The sequence below is a fragment of the Columba livia genome, chromosome 3, assembly GCF_036013475.1.
Source record: "Columba livia isolate bColLiv1 breed racing homer chromosome 3, bColLiv1.pat.W.v2, whole genome shotgun sequence".
NCBI classification, from domain to species: domain Eukaryota; kingdom Metazoa; phylum Chordata; class Aves; order Columbiformes; family Columbidae; genus Columba; species Columba livia.
Window position 1 is genome coordinate 116,538,746 of NC_088604.1, and position 17,882 is coordinate 116,556,627.

The window sequence follows — 17,882 nt, forward strand, 5'->3', positions numbered from 1 at the left end:
AAAATACCATTTTACCTTTTTACAGTGTTTGGATAATTGACAAAGTTATATTAGTGCCATCTAAATTAAAGTATCTTGGCTTGAATTTACTTTCGATTAACCTAGAAAGTGCGCAGAGCAACAAATTTTTAACGTATTTCTCTAAGTGCCCATATCTTGGTCAACCACAAACAGTTATTTTCTCCTTACGGTAAGAAATACATTTTCCTTTCTGCTTGAAGAGTACAATTATAAAATACTATATCTCCTCATTCTTCTGTTTAACTCATTAAAGTGATCTCATTACACATTCTCACAGGCCGATGCGTTCAGGTTAGAAGGAAAAGGTCTAGAAAGCAGAAACATCACGTGCATTCGGTTCCTTCTGCAACAATAGGGATTAGCACGCACTTCCTTCATTTACATGGAAAATATTTTAGCTGTTATGCTTATGGAAAGATTATTTAAATGTTTCTCCACAAAGAACTATATAGACCTATATTTAAGAAAGTATAAACAAGAGCAAGCTTCAAGGGAATTGTTTCTGTGGACTTTCCACCCCTTAAAAGAACTTGTAACTGAGACCTTCTATATGCATATGGAGAGATCATAGCAATGGCATGAATAGAAATCAGTTTAATAAATGTTTCTCGAAATACAAAGACAAAGCTTTGCTGTTTCAGGGGAAAAGAGACAGGAGAGAAAAAGCAGGGAAATTTGAAGGGCAGCGAAAGAAAATCTCCCAAATGCATCAATTTGCATCTCACAGCAACCCCAAGATGGATCCACACATCACATGGGGCAGCAAACGGCAGCCACTGACTTTCATCCAGGGTGAGTTGGAGATACGCAGAACTCGTGTTTGTGTTACAAGGGGTCTAAGGCATCTGCTTTTCCCACAGACAAGCAAACAGGGCTGTACCACCATTAGTGTTTTCAAGAATGTGGAAACAACAAAAGTGTAGAAAACTGCTTGTGATGAATATGTAAAAGCTCTTATAAAAAAACCACATAGGCCTAATATACCTACAATACGTTACTGACCTTTTTCTTCCCAGTTTAACAAAGACTCTGCTTAGGATTTTCAGGAAGCGAATTGTAAAGCTATTGGAACTGCACTTCTCAGTTGTCGAAAATATGCAACCTTTGTACTTCACTCAAAATGTGCGGTCACAGAAATGCAATGAATGCTGCCCTGTCATGCCTCTTTATTAAATCAATCATGATCTAATTTCCTGAAATTCATATCTTTTGTTTTGGCAGCCTTACAAAATACATTTTGAAAACACTTAAAATCAGATAATCGAGATAGGAAAACGGGTTTTAAATAGAAGGGGGAATGAGTATTCATTTAGTCAGAAAAAAAAATCTAAAATATTTCCCCTATTTTCTTCTTTTGCTGCTTAATAAAGCACAAATGGGATGAACCACAATGCTGTTAAATATTCTGCTTTCGCTCCCTCAGGATATTAACTTATTGTTTCTTTTAATTTTATTTAAACATATTAGTTTGAGATGTACAGGGATGCTCTGTAGTGACAAGTTAATTACGCCATTATTAGGAAAGCTATCTGCTGAAAATTACCGTAACGGAGACTTGCGGGAAAGTCCACAGGCATTTGAAACATGTCTCGCATTCATTTTCAACAGGGAACTTCTCAAGTTCCCACACAGACCGAAATAGGGGAAAACTCCCACCAGTAACTCATCACAAGGTTGTAGCAAAAATCACACGGAATCTGATGAAAGTTAAATTCATAATTTTGCTGGCCACTGATGCACTGATTTTCCAAAATTTCACCTCCTGACAAAACATTCCAATGATATACTTAGAAATACAGACTGGGAGTTTCTTTTCATAAGACACAATGGTCCGACTATTGTTTGCCATGCACTCTGTAAATGCAACACCAACCACATTTCTCAGAAGGAGAAAAGACAATTGATAGAAAGATATTTCACCAACAAGCTCTGCAAAAATGATACCTGTCATAATCTGGTTTATATCATTCAGGATAATTTATCAACACTCATGAGATATGTTTTTAAAATTCAACCTCAGAAGAATCAAAACAGCATTTGCACTTGCATTTATGTACATACACAGAGTTTAAAATTTAAAAGGCAAATTGAAAGTGGTCATTAATGACCCAAAAAGCACATATGGTTGACTTAGTGGTCCCACAGCAACCGTTGACAAGTAGCTCTGACTAACACTATTCTCATAACACTGAAAAAACACGAACAGTTTAGGGCAATCCAACTTTTTCCCTGCAGCCACAAGCTTTTGAAGTAGCACTGGTATTTGTTGTACCTCTTTCTCATGATCTGAAAACCAGCTGGTGTCTTTACTGGAGCCTTCAGGCAAAATATGAACATCCACCAAAACAGCAAAGTTCCCACACTGAAAAAAAGAAAGAAGGAAAAAAAATGTTCAGCTGTAGCTGCTAGGAAGCACATGTTGAGCAGACAAGGAGGTAAACAATCAGGTAAGCATATGCATCTGATTCAGAGATACAGCAGGAAAACATAAAACTGTAGAAGATTAAGAAGTATGGAATTACAAATTTACCATTGTTTGTGGACTCAAGGTGAAACAAGAGCACCAGACATTGATAGCTCACTGAAAAGTCAAACAAGCACAAGTACATAGAATTTTCTTGTGTTATTATATGTCACTTCAAACAAACGAAAACCATAAAAAATTACCTATTCCTTCACCAAACTCCCATCATCCTATATTCTGGTAATTTAGCACCACATTAATTACTTAGTTTGCATTTTAAGTCCTTAAAAACGCAGCCTTTTTAGAAGTCTTTTCCTCTCTTTAAACTACCTAACAAAAAGAATGGCGAGCTTGAAGAACTTGTGGTAACTGCCTAATATTCATTGGCATCTGTTATTTAGCCAGTACTATACTTGGAATGGTTAAATGATAACAAGGCTAGCCTATTAATAAACACTATATAGTTATTAGGATGATACAGGCTACATCCCAAGCCACATTAACTATTTTGGAAATTCCTTGATAGACCTTAATTAAGGACAGTGTGCCATACAAGGTTTAATTATTTTCTTTTACCAGTGCATCAATCATTGCAGTGACCTTCTAAAACAATGGCACAAACATATCTCCTTAGTTGTGCTCTGCACTAAACTAACTCACCCCTAGCAAGAGAATACTGCTCGCTTTGCATACAGAGATATGGTGCCTTACCAGCTTCTGTGTTCTCTTTCTACTGTAACACAGCACCAAATATGACTCAGACCTCTTTCTTCTACTGTAACACAGCACCATATATGACTCAGACACCCTTTAACTAAACAGCTCGCAAGGTAAAAGCCAATTTCATCACTCTGTTTCGGCTGCTTGTGCCGCACTTACAATGCAATAAACTCACTCTTTGAGAAGGCTGGACACATGTGGTCATGGCAATCATACATCCAAAATGTCTGGTGGAATAGAAACAACACCCTGATGCCAGATAAAACCTCAAATGTCTAGGTACAACCCAGCATTCAATTAGTCTTGTTTCAAGTGGATGTTGTAGTGCACAGTTTCTGTCCTAACTTTCACCATATTTGCTCTTCACTGCTAAACATCTGTAAATGCCACGCCAGAATTCCAATTGCTAACAGAACCAGTCATAGAAATAGTATAAGATGTATTTTTACACTACAGTTGTACATCTCCTACAGTCTAAAAGGTACATTTACATCTTAGGCTTATGGTATAGCAGAAGCACATCCCTTGAGAGTACCATTATATGTACAGTTAGAATAGATAAGGAACAAGATTTAGCACCGATTTTATTGATCGTGACAGTGTATTTGGTAAATTAGATACCTCTGGGTTTACAAAACACTTAGATCTGTAAATTATCCATGAACAGAAGTATTTAAATAATGATTTAAATAAAATAAAACTATAATTCACGACCAATATTGTATTGTAACTAGAATGCAGAAGTTTGGCAAATGAGACAGGCATGGTGAAAATATCTTGAGAAACTTCTAAGTTACTTATAGGTATCAGTCACTGAAAGAGCAGAATGCTTTGATCTATTTTATCAAAAGGTTTCTCTTTCCTCCAGAGAACCAAGAACTACCAGATGGCTGCAACAGCAAACCTCTCCAAGCTTTAAATTGATGACAAAATATCTCTCAGAAATCTCTGGTGAATCATTAGTCAGCTCCAGCAAACTTTTGAGTTGACTACTGAACTTCAAAGTTAGCAGACACTGCATATTATAAAGAGAAAGCCAGTAAATTATTCATGGCTCAGCACTTACAACAACGAACAAGTCTTTGATACATCAAGAAAATTCAAATTATCAAATGCTACATGTTAACTTGCATCATTTTCTCTTGACTACAGAAACTTTATGTATAGACACAGATGTGAAGTATAGACCTGTTTTTCAAGGAGAGATAATGATTGTAATTATTTCTTTTGAATGACAACATTTGTCTCATTTGCTGATTTTGAAACAATTGGGAAAAAAGAAAATAACAAATAATACTTGAAACTATATAATGGAACAGATGAAACATTTGTAGTACTTCAAAGAAAAACAAATACATATAAACAATGCATAGATCCTTGTAGTAGACAAGCTTTCCCAATGGAAGAGTTTTGGAATACTTTTCTTGTAGACAGCATGCCTGGAACTATTTCAATCCCAAAAAGCCAATGGTTTTACCACTCAATCAGAATAGCTTTGGGACAGGACACAAGGAACCGTAACACAGACCAAAAGGAATAAGGGGAGTAAGAGAATACACAGACCTTTCTGGGTCTCATTACCTCCTGGTTTTCCTAAACCATAAACATGATATAAGCGACAGCTCCCATGCAGGCTCCTTTGCACTCCGAAATTATACACTGGATATTCTCCACCTGTATTTATACTTTATATGCCTCCACATGGTATAGCTTTACGTATGATATTTACACTAAGCAGCTCAATGCAGCTTTGGCTGCTCCAGTAGCAAAGGAAAAGTTCTCTGTACAGACTAAATTCCAACACAAATAATTGTGTGGAATAGAGGGAAGTGGAAAAAAGTATACTGTTTATATTAACAGATATGATCTTACAAAAGTTTCTAAATAGTTTTTATTTTTATTTTGAAAGCATATAATTCCATGAAAATACTAGCTTTTATTTTAGAGGAAATGAAGTGTTTCCAGCCATAGTGGCTGCAAGAAGCAACTCGTGACTCCTGGGTACTCTAACTGAAAGGAAAACAAAAAGAATGGAAATTTTTAATTCTGTGTTTTCAATCTATCTCAAAATTTGCACTGGAAATTATTTTTAGGGGTGTGATTATCAAAACTGAAACCCGAACACCTGATTTGATAGGAAACACTTTTGTCAAGTACCACTAGAAGAACATTTCACTGAAAAATTAAAGACAAACAGATGCGCCAATTTTATATCCTCCATAATTTTAGAATTCAAAATGTCTTTATATTTACAAACTGGTTTTTAATGTTAATTTATTTACTGTAACAGGCTAATATCATTCACTGTGTTATTAAACAAAAAGCTTTAAACAATCTCAGAATGTTGTTAGTGTACTGTTGCACAGCAATGGCATCTAATTCAGAACACATTTTTGGGAATCAAACTGTTTATACAAATATATCAAACACTTTGTAGTTTCTGCAAATGGAAATGATAACGAGACACGTCACATAAACAGAATGAATAACAATGCAAAGTGGTAAATCAGTCAAGGAAGGTAATCTGCTCATAACGTGCTAAAACCATGACCCTGGATAAGCACAGACAAATACAGGGTGTTTCAAAAAGATGGACCCAATCATGAAATCTTTGAAATTGGGTCCATCTTTTTGAAACACCCTGTAGTTTTATTGCTATACTCATTTTTACAATCAGGATGCTTCTACATGGGTACTCTCATTTCTTTATATTGCACCACTTCAAATAGCATAAAAACAGTCATCACAAACAAAAATACCCGGCATGCTGCGGTTAAACACGATGAGTGTGTATTGAGTTCAATCACTCCAAGTGTGCTGTATCATCACACCCGACAGCACTGCCGAGCCAGCCTCCCTAGACACACATTAGCATTTCCCGTTTCTGTGATTATTGTGTGGACGTGGCTGCAGGGTCAGGATTCATTGAAGTTTAGTTGAAAAGGAAATATATGACAGTTTGAGCAGCTTTTGGGGGCAGGCAGAACAGAGTCTAGCTGGCTGCCATTGTCACACATGCTCTTACTCTCCAGGAGGACACTGCAAACACAGGTGACACCCTCAGCATCATAGCAGGAGTTAGCTTGAAGTTTGCTGTCTCTGCTTTAGATCAGAATGGTCTTTGTAGTACAGAAAGCTTTGGAAGTTTGTTATATTATTAACTGGTCTACAGAAAGACAATCCCCTCCCCTATAAGCATTTCCCAGTTCCACTGGGAGAGAAGCATGCCCTACACTGTAAAACTTTAGTACTAAGCAAACAGGGGTTGTTTCTTTTTTCCCCTGGAAGTTGTAATATTTAGTTGCAGTGACAATTTCATTCGACTCTCAGATGATGTCAATAGTTTAAAAAACTAGCCTAGCTCCTGAGGATCTTTCAAAAATGTCATAATGCTGCAAGGGCTTCCAAAGGCATCATTTGTAGCAGGTATCAGTCTCCAGGTGCCAAAAGCATGAAGAAGAGATTTTGTGGAGAGGGCAAAAAAGTAAGAAAGAATTTGTGAAATATCTTCTCTTACAATAAACAGGAAAATTTTAATATATTCTACCATTTTCAAATTCTTTCTAAAATCAGTAGATATTCTAAGTTCACTTATGCAAGTTCAAACATCTACAGCACTAAGTACAATTATATTTAGTTGTTGGCCTATACACTGTGCCAACTACATTATGACTACAGATACATATACATACTTATTCCAGGATTTTAGAAGCAGAAGTTTGTTCTCCTTTACCTTTCTGACCCCAAAGAAAATGCTACGTCTTCCTTTTATTTACACATTTAGCATCAATGATTTTCAATTTTTCAGCAATAGCAAGAGGCAAAAATCATTTAAGCAGGTGAACGTACAGCACAGGAGATACAAGCGTGTCAAGGAGCAGTGTGATTCCAGGTAATATACAGAGTTTCTCAAAGTGTAGGACACAGAAATAGTGCCTCTACAGTTACTGTTGAAAGCAAGGTAGTTTTTCAACTTTGAATTTCTAGAGAGTTTAGACAACAAAAGGTCACCAGAGATTGGTTTTATTGTCATGAGATTAATGACCAGGTCACTGGACAAGACTAACTGGTGATTATTAAACAATTTCTTACCAGCTGATTCAGAAAGAGTACAGAACAGAGCAGAGAGAAGGCTCCAGGAGAAGCCACAAGCAGGAATCCTCAAAGAATTTATGATCAAAGTCCATTCCTCAGAATGATCAAGAATTAAGAAGCAAAGTGGGGAGAATATTCCACTCTTGACCTTCTGTCTATTCTGGAGAAGAACTGCTTGGTTCTTGAAATTCTGAAAATCGTGTAGTTTGTTATAAATACTGCCTGGCTCCAAGAAGATGAGCTGTAACCCAAAACCATCCTCAACACTGAGCCAGTCACTACAGTATTGGGGAATTCACAGCTGCTTGTACTCGATCAACAGCAATAGCACAGGAGTTCTAACTTCAAGATCTACTCTCAAAGATAGCTGTATTAAATTATACACAAATTCAGCAGGAATCAGCCTAAAATGCATTCAGACCTTCCAAAATCAGGAAGGAAATTACCCTTTTATAAGCTGAATATGAGTTACATCTAAGTAATCTTTCGCAACTGGTTGGCTTGTTTTTAGGAGTATGGTTCGTGTCTGAGAAATTCCTCAAGGGAGGAGCATGCAGTTTTCTGGTGGTTTAGTTTTAGTCGAATGAAAGAAGTAGTATGTGAAAATTCAGCCAGTGAGCTACAGGAGTATTAAGATCACATTCAGGGGTTCCCATGCCAAGCAAGTGCAAGCAGAGAACAAGCCTTTAGGACAAACGTTTGCGAAACGTGGTCTGAGAACACAACAATAAACTAGGATGCAACATCAAGGCAACATCTTAGACTCTTAGAAGATGCAGACAAACAGAATATTAAATGTAATGACGGAGGTGAGAAAAAAAAGTATGTGGATTATTCAACCCCTAGGAAAATGTAAAGAATCTGAGCAGTTTCAAATCTGATGGACCTGTGTTTGCTACTGGAGATTTTCAAATCAAGGACTAATATGCTGTTGTTAAAGCACGTGAGACAACCACCCAAATCAACAGATCATAATAAACAAGTCAAGAATACCCTAAGTATCTGCCATGGTAAAGGATCTGCACTTTTTTATTAGCAATATAAGAATGTTTCAGTGCTAACAGCCCTTCAGTTCATCACCCACAGTCAGACTAAGCAGTAATTACTTAATCTAAACATCTGAACTGGTCTAGGAGAACTGCTCTATCAGGTACAATGTTGAAAAAGAGGCCTAAATTGCATGTGAGAATTAGGCTTAATTTAGGCTGTCAATCTATGCTGGTCTGGTTCCAATTCCGTAGGAGGTTGTATAGCCTACATATAGAAAGGAGCCGTGTAGCTGGAGCTCAAACAACTACAAAAAGCAAGTTTTTCCTCAGGGTAAAGTCTCCAAGTAACAGTGCAATCTCAACAATGTTTTCAAAGGATATCTACCATGTCTCTGCCTGTGTCAGAACTCATCCAGAAAAACAGAAATAACAGCACTGTATTTGTTCAAGAAAATAGAAAGATAATTTGAGATTTTAACAAGCTGCTTCCACCCTTTTGTCGTAAAATATTCACGTAAAAACTGTGGTATCTGTAAAATCACTGCTAGGCAAGCCATGAAAAAATACTAATCTCTGCAGCAACCTGCATTTATGACACTTGGGGTTTGGGAGGGTGAGGCCATGTTAGATAGCCGAACATATTTACAATGTATTTAAACGCAGTTAATTCTCAGTTGTAAATGTAAAGGGCACTTCTTGGTCTTGCAAGCACCAGTAGAGTGTCACAGGGTAACACATCATTTTGTATCACCTGATCTTCGGTGAGTGGGTGCCGATAAAGCTTTGAGCTATCTTACCTAGCTTACCCTAAGCTATCAAGAACAAAAGTTTGGTATTATGAAAATTATTCACGAGAGCAACAGCGTTGTCACTGCCGTACTAAAGTGGAATTTGGGACGTCCTCTGTGGTTCTAGAAAGTCAGTGCTGGGATTCAGTTTCGTACCCACGTGGAAAGACAAAGGAACTTGGTTGCACCCTGTACAAAAAGCTCTGCACATCTGAATCATTAATCTTGTAATGATCAGATACTACAGTAAGGGGTATCATCATATTAAGTATTGAGAACTGGTGACCCTAACAATGATCGTTACTGCCTTTGATTTCTGCACCAAGGATCAGAAAAGCAGCTCGTTCACTATCAGTGACTAACTTTAATACCAAATTCAGCCATTTCTAACTACCACAGGTCTAGCAATAGGTTAAAACAACTAGAATGATTAGATTCATAATACAAAAAAGGGCTTGCTCATTAAAGTCCATTAAACAGCACTGACAACTAAAGCTGCTTACAAACCTAAAAAATCACAAACAGTAAAGTGACAATGTAATTTTCTGAAGAAATTAGAGCCAGTAATAAAAACACTTAAGGGCTTTTTTCAGACCTTTAACTTGTTAAATAATTTTCACAGGTTTTCACATGTTCTGCATGCTATATGTTAATACTAATGAGCCCAACTTTAAAGTATAACAAAAGATTACCAAGTATGTATTGGCAAGCTATGCTGCATTTGTGAAGCATAGGAAAAGAACCACCATACAGGACAGCTGAGGAGCTTAGCAATGTACCACCCGATTTTATCTGTTTCTGCATATGCTAGTCATGACTAGAAAATAAAGTGCAATAAAAATTAAGATACAAAGACACCACACCCTCAATATCTTTTGATGTAAACTCTGCCAGACAAAATAAATCCAGCCATTGAATAGCACGGAAAACATGATTTACAAAACTTTTGCAAGGTGAAGAAGAGAGAAACCACAATGTTTTTTCGGTAAAGTAACGTGTACTTAACTAAGATGAAGGGAGCAGCGGTTCTCAAGCAGATGATGCATCCAGTAACATATTTCTTGAGTTTACTGTACAACAGCTGCAGGGATGGGCCGACTTCCCTCGCCCAAAAACACAACAGGGAAGTGAGGGCAGGTCCCATGCAGGAAATTGTTCCATGTTCCCTGACTTCGCAATAATTTCACAAAGCCTCTGATTCCTTTTTATACCAAGAGACACAGTCTCACCTGCTCTAAATTCTGCTCCCCTCCCACGAAGATACCTACCACAGTACCCAACTACTTAAGTGGGAAGCAGGAGGCAACAGAAAACCAACCCAGACATCTGCAGCCCATGTTTCAATATAAAATATTTGCAGATGTTAAATCTTCACGCCAAAATAATTTAACAGATTAAAGATACATTGAGTACACATGCTCAGACTTTAAGACAAATACATAAAGCAAAAGTATTTATTAAAAAAAAAAGACTAGCTAGCCAAATTTCTTAATATTGTTAAATTTGCTTAAGCGGTTCAAGTGTTACATTTTCCAAGTGCGTAAAAGATGTACTTTTTAACTCTGCATTTTAACTAATCTGTCTTTGAAACAAAGCAAAGCCAGGAAAGTTTCAGAACTGCATGAAATGTTTTTCAGAAATAACGTAAGAAAATAAGTGATTCACTTCTGAAAAAAAGCATATTACAAAGGTGACACCCTTTGGACAAAATCCTTCTGTTAAGTGGTAGCATATTTAGTCAACATAAAGCAGAGGAAAGCTCAACAAACTAATCAGTGCTTTATCTACACGAGCACAAGGGAAGAAAAATGAGCCTTGCAAGTGAACAAGTGATGCTCTAAATCTTGCTGCTGAAAAAGCAGAATCAAACGGATGGATAATACATGGTATTTCAAAATGAAAACAGATCAGCAAAAACTTCAAGGAATTAATAGCTGGAAAGCAAAGGATTTTTTTTTCCTAATGTCCAAGGGAAAAATTTGTTTTCATCCGGCATTGAACAGAGTATTTCATAAATAGACTTTGTGCATAAATAAAAAGAAAAATGGATACAAAAGGGATAGGAGAAATGACTGATTTGTAAAAATATGTAACATATTAACATAGTTGAACACTGAAGAGTTAGCAACAAGCAAGAACAAGTTGTGAAGTGTACCACTGATTCCAGGTGGAGGTGTTTGCCACCAGAAAGGCTTCAAACTTAACCGGTGTACTAAAAACTACTGAGTTTGATAGAAATAAACAGGGAGTGACTATTCATATATCTCTCCTAGCAAACTTAAGGAGTGGTAACCTCTGGGAGGAGACCAGGGCAATGAAAAGCAGGTGGTGGATGAGCAGATCTTAACTTAAATCACGTGAAAAAGTCCTGACTATGTTCCAACAATAGGCCTTCGGGAGGCACCCACTAATGCATCATCTACCTATAAGGCAGGCGGGTGCATCCAGCATTAGATCATACACATTCATCAGGATTTACATGCCCCTAGCAGGCACTTCAAAAATTTGTAACCCAAAAAAAAAAAAGGTAAGTGACTCAATACCAATATTTCTCTTTCTACAATTCAGTTTCTCATGTTGGGGGGTGCAAATTGCCTACTATTTTTCTTCTAAAGGTTTGTATAAATGAGTTGATCAACTCAGGTCTCTTCCACCAGGGGAAAAGAAAATCCAAACTAAGCGTGATTGTTCTTAACATGAAAACAAACATTGAAAGGACACAGAAAGAAACAAACTGTGCGTATTTTACACAAGTGTAGTTTAATCTATAGTGGTTTTGTCACTTTCTGTAATTCTTTTTCACACTAAGTGCATCGATGTGTATTATATTCACATGTGGTCAATCAAGTCATGAAAACCCAAGAGAACACTCTTGGTTTTAATACAAGGTACAGACAGTATGGGTGACCCACTGCTCATTTTCACCTATTATGAAGTATAATAGAAACAACATGCTGCCAAGATTTCAGAGAAGTCCTATATTAAAGATGTGAGGAGGGGAATGGCAAGAAGGACTAAATTATTCTCAAAAAATTATTTATGTGTTTCACTGAGACCAAAAAAGCTGTTGCCTCAAAGAAAAAGATCATTTTAGTAATGTTAAAAAGGACTATCCATACCTAGGATTTCAACTGATAGATAGGAAGGCATTTTTTAAAAGTTGAAGCTTTAAATTTCAAAGCAATTTCTTTGTTTTAATTTTTCATGGATTATGTTACTAATTGGGAATATGTGGAAAATATTTCCCACAATTATGTTCATAAAAGTCAAATTCCAGCCATAATTAGCAGCAATCCTAACACATGTGGAAAACATTAAAATCACTTATAATGATAAATAGTGTTGATTTTATGTAACAAAATGTACACTTTAAATACATAAAAAGTTATATTGGGTCAATCCAAAGGCCCACAATGACCCCCATGCTCTGACAGCAACTAGTAGTAGATGTCTACAGGAAAACATAAAAAATGGCAAGCAAATAGTAATAATACTTTCCTCCGTAGCTGTATTAAGACATTTGGGAATGTGAGATTCTGCGTGTTTCTATCCCATAGGCTATGGTTGTATTTAGAAGTCATAGGTGATTGTTTTCTTATATAAAACTGCATGAATTTTTGCATCCACAATATCCTGTGGCAAGCTGTCCCACAAACCAAAAACACACACATGAGGAATCATATCTTGTAGTTAATCTCAAATTATCATGTTGGTTTAACTAAATACCCTCCGTTGTTAAATTAGAACAAACAGTCATATTTATCTCTTCCCACCATCCATGTTATAATAGACCACTATTATTCCCCTCCCACCCACCTCCAGCTTTTTCTCTTCCAGGCTGTAGAGTGTTAAATTGTTCTTTACACTGAAGAAGTTCCACACTAATTCTCTTTAGTTCCACTAAGGTGACACTCTGTTCCTAATAATTCTCCAAACAGACTTGGCATTTTAAAGTGCTGCTGTGAACTGAGCTGATGCTTTCAGAAAATATAAACTTCAAGAAGTCATTCCTGTGTGGTGGTCCTTTATTCAGAACCCATCACCTGTATCTATAAGTTTGGACCAGTTTTCCCTCATGCCCACACAAATGGCATTTACATAGGAATGTCATTTTATTGAACAGTCAGTCTGAGTTTTTTTGCAATACTTCACTGTCAGCCCTCATATTCAGCTCCGTTCCCAGGTTATTTACAAATACAGTGTCCACCCTAGAGTTTGACTCCAGTATTGCCTCCATCTCCCTCTATCCTTTAGTCAGGTGGTCTATGTAAGGACCTTCTCTTTCAGCTCAAAGCAACCTTAGTGAGGCACCTTGTCAATCACTTTTGGAGAACCTAAAGAGGGTATAGCACCCAGATTTCCCTGTTTAATACCCTCACCAGTTCATGCAAAGAAGCCAGGGGGCTGTGATACATAACTTCTCTTACAACGGGCGTTTTGACTTTTTCCAATGTACTACACAAATCTGTATATCCATTCATTCTGCCATAATGGAGTTTGTGCTAATTTGCCTGCTACAGGTGTTAGACATGGATCTGGCAACTTTCAAGTCCTATCATACAAGGCACTCTCAAACATACAGAACTAGGGTAGTTTAAAGAAAAAAACAAGATTTGCCAAAGTTTATTATTCACGCAGATGCTAAAATGTGGCTTTATGTGCACTTATTCCAGTGCAGAGTACCAATTAATTAGAATAAATAACTATATTAATACTCATTGTTTCTTTTGCAGCTAAGAACACTACAAAACCAGAAAACCAGTTTTCAAAGGTTTCAAATCTGTTTCAAAAATGCCAGCTTTTTAATGACACCCTGGTAAATAGCAAAACTCTGCAAATGCATCTTAGTACCTTCTCCTGTTTTGTATAAATATATAATCCTACTCAAGCTGGTGCTCCCTCCCTCAGACTAATTCTGCTCCACTCTTCTTCCAGATTCCCCGCTACTGAAGCAAACTGCTGAAAAAAAAACACCTTCTGTACATAAGATGATAATGTTGTGTGAAACATTCCCTTAGCATTTTTATTTTTATCATTTGCTAACCAAACCCACATATATCTCCACATTTATCAGATTATTTTTCTCCTTGCTCTATCAGTAAGCCTATCTCAAAAATTTGCAACACTTCATGACATTTTTCACTATTATCCGTTCACCATTCAAGACTTTCTCTGTGCCTGCCTAGGTCACAGTTCTTCCTTAATGCATCTTCTACATAGGTGAGTGCTATAGTAAAACTGACAGAAGTGAAGTAAGGTATGCCTAATAATGAGCCTCTAAGATGTCACCTCGGTGAATTAAATCTTGCTTAATTGCAGTGCTTAAGTCTATCTAGCAATATGTTGAAATAGAAAACTAAACCTGAAGTATTTAACAAGTCTGCAGTACACCTAATTTTCCATAACCTTTATCTACCTGTTTAGCTCTACAAGGGTTCTTTACATGCAACATCCCTACCTGCTGCATTGCAATTTGATGCTCGTAATCACAAGAAAACTGTCAACTGCTTCATATCCCTCAAGGGGTAAATAATTTTAATCAGTTTCGATTTTGCTCCTCTGAAAAATCAAATTCCGCGAGTGACACAGCATTTTGCATTAATAAAAACAGAGCATTTTTCTTTAAAAAAAAGTCAACTATCAGTCACCAGAGCTGTAAAAACAAGGCTCAGTTTATACCACAAGCCAAGAAAAACAACTGGTTCTTAACTTGCTAGTCCTTTTAATTTATTACCATACTCAGGAGCTATAACTCAAATTTGTAATCAACAAAAAATAATTATTGGTGCATCAGCACAAGAGAAGTCTTTTTTCCCCCCTGCTTGCTGAAGTACAGTTCTGGTCTATATCACTCTCAGTTCCCAAGCCTCTTTCCACCTCTCCTTATCTCTGTCTTCATTTTCCCACTGTCAAAGCCTGTTTTTCCAGGAAGGAAAGTTATGGTAAAGATGAGGAATATTGCTCAGCACCTCTTTGCCCTTTGGCACTGCTATCAAACACTGGGATTTTATCTGCCACATTAGCAGAGATCTTACAAAAAACACATTCCTTTTTGTATAATGTACATGGTGGTCACTCAAACAATAACCAGTAACAGATGTCTGAAGTGAGGAAAATGGTCTATTTAAATAGAACTTTATAAATTCTGATGATACTTTCCCAGATTTGAAGCCTTGACACTTAATTTATAACTATCAGTATGGCCATATACTTTCCTTTGTTTATTTCTAGTTCCAACCTCAGTGAGGATACTTTGTCCATCATGCTCTAAGTTTCACTATGACCTTGCAGATAATCTTACTCTCAACTTGCATTCATTTAACAGTGTAAAGATAGTGGTAAAAATCCTTTGCAAAGAATCCAATAGCCAAATAAAGAATTCTGACAGGGGCTATGAACTTAAATACTTACATAAAATTACTGGTCACATTCAGTGCCCGACAATGACCATCTGGGAAAGTTTGTCTTTCAAAGGAAACACAGAAATATGAAAGAAATGTAACCTGCCAGAGCATTTTCCATCGAAGTTTTAATGTTATAAAATCTCTATTTAGATCTGCTTTCCAGTGATTTTTAAAAAGCACTCTCACTCAAAATGCATTGGAAATTAAAGAATAACTGCTTACAGTTCAGTATTACAAGTGTTAAACATTTTAGAAACTCTCCATGAATCAATATATATAAGCCATTTCTGCCAAGAGCACTTTTACTCACATAGAAACAGTAGAACTAAAGATCAATTTGGCACAATACAGCCGTTCTTTTTAAGATCTTTACACTGTTGCATTATGTTTAATTAATTTCTTTTCACAATCCCTATTAACAAATAAAAATTCCCATATGTATTTCTGGTTACAGCTGCTTAAGAAGAAAGGTTGCTTTTTAAAAATGTCATTAAAAAAATCATCTTGGCTACAGAAACAAAGGATACCAACAATAGCAGCAGCATTAGAAACAAGAGATTTTAAAAGACAAGGTCAAATTCTGCCATCGTAACATCTCTGCACGGATGCAGAAAGGGTTTACAGACACACCTAGAAACAACTTGTACTGGAGGACAAAACATATCCTTCCGGATCTTTAAACTTGCCAATACATAAAAACAAGCAGATCCAGTGCAAGTTTCACATTCCTCATTACATTTTTAAAACAGTTGAATAAGATTAATAATAATCCCAGAAAACATGCAACTCTAACATTTTAAAGCTTTGCAATCAGCTTCAATAGCAGAAATCCACTGGCATTTTGCTCAAGACATTCAGCCATTAATTTCAGGGTCATTTTTAGGGAAAATTTTTCCCTTTTCTTCTAAAGGCAGTGAAACAGTAGTATCCTGTGTAAAGGTTTTAACCTCTGCAGGCAGCAGATAAACAGATTTATGAAGCATTCTTCCAACAGACAGATCATATTACAGGTCATAAAGTTTCTTTTCTTCCTCTTACAATATTCACCTGTACCCATGTTATTGGAAACCCACAAAGTTCAAAAAGACAGGTTGACAAGATGGAAAAGCCTCTTTGTATCCAGCAATAACAATAACAGCAATGCCTACCACTAGTCAGAAATTTTACATTAACACACCTGATGATAGATGCTACTAATATAAAGTGATTGCATTGGTTTAATAAAAAAACTACAATTGCAAGTGTGAAAAGGAGCAAAACCAAAGGATGGACTCTAACATGCTACAAAAATCACCTACCAAAGACAAAGGCTGATAAGACTCAACTACGGATCTTCAACAATAGCAGCAAAGCTGCGTTGCTATGGCTGAGTTTTCACTTTCTACACATCTGAATCTTTTTAAAAAGCTGATGCAGGAAAGACCACACTTTATAAATTAAGTATGCAAGCCTCACAACTATCTTTGTCAAATGGAATGAGAAACAGAGATGACAACACGTGACAGATGACAGTGCTGGACGTCAGGAAGGCCGAGTACCACAGAGCCAGGAACAAGTGACCACACTGCCCATTTTATCTGATTCACGTTAGCAAGAGGAAGACAGAAAAAAAGAACTTTGATTTCACATGTCTGAGAATGCTGTTAAGCTTCATTACACTTACATAGAGACATGTATTGATATCTTTATATTAATTTTTAGTTGAACTTAGTAACAAAGTAACAAAGCTTTTTAAACAGACAGAAAGACAAGCTTTTGTATAGAACAAACACAGCAAAAATACATGTTATTAATCAACTAATAAGACCTACTACGTTGCTACGGGACACAGTTGAATGAAGAGAAAATATTTCCTTACTTGTCTGACACTAAGAATGAATTTATGTGATCTACTGTAATTAACATTAAAGAGAATGCTAGAGACCAGGCTGTGTAAACATTTTAATTCATTAATATTAATGATTATCATATGATTAAAGTGCTAGATCCTCCAAATCTTGATGTCTTTAAAGTTTTTCAGTATGGCCTTCAACCTTCTTTCATTAGGCTGAAGATGACTCTGAAACAGCTACACTAAAAATTCAAAGCCATCCTTTGCTGCACAAGCTACATCTTCTTGAAACTATACAGTAAAGTCATGAATAGCTGAATAAACATAACTACAAAAAAATAAACTGATAGTATACAGTGAAAGGCCTTTCACAGGTAAAAAATTTAGGTTTGATGCTTTGTAAAAACAATGACCAATAACAACTTACAAAAAATCTGCAATTTTATCAAACAAGCATTTTTTTAAATACTCAGGCAAATTTACAAGCATTTCAGAGCTATTAAGGGAAATATACACTTTTTGGACTAAATGTTTGTTAGGACAAAAACATAAAAAAACCCCTATTCATAC

The 17,882-nt window shown here is 36.4% G+C and overlaps 1 protein-coding gene across 7 annotated transcripts in view; it reads right to left on the reverse strand.

Annotated features, from left to right (window-relative positions):
* Nucleotides 1-17,882, reverse strand: part of SLX4IP (SLX4 interacting protein) — a 74,201-nt gene that overhangs the window by 35,359 nt on the left and 20,960 nt on the right. For 6 of the 7 annotated variants that reach the window (XM_065059900.1, XM_065059904.1, XM_065059902.1 and 3 more), the window contains one exon: nucleotides 2,294-2,383. The exons of the other annotated variant lie outside the window; for it this stretch is intronic. In XM_065059900.1, the coding sequence (XP_064915972.1) occupies nucleotides 2,294-2,383 (90 nt within the window). The remainder of the gene's footprint in view (nucleotides 1-2,293; nucleotides 2,384-17,882) is intronic. 7 annotated transcript variants of the gene reach the window in all.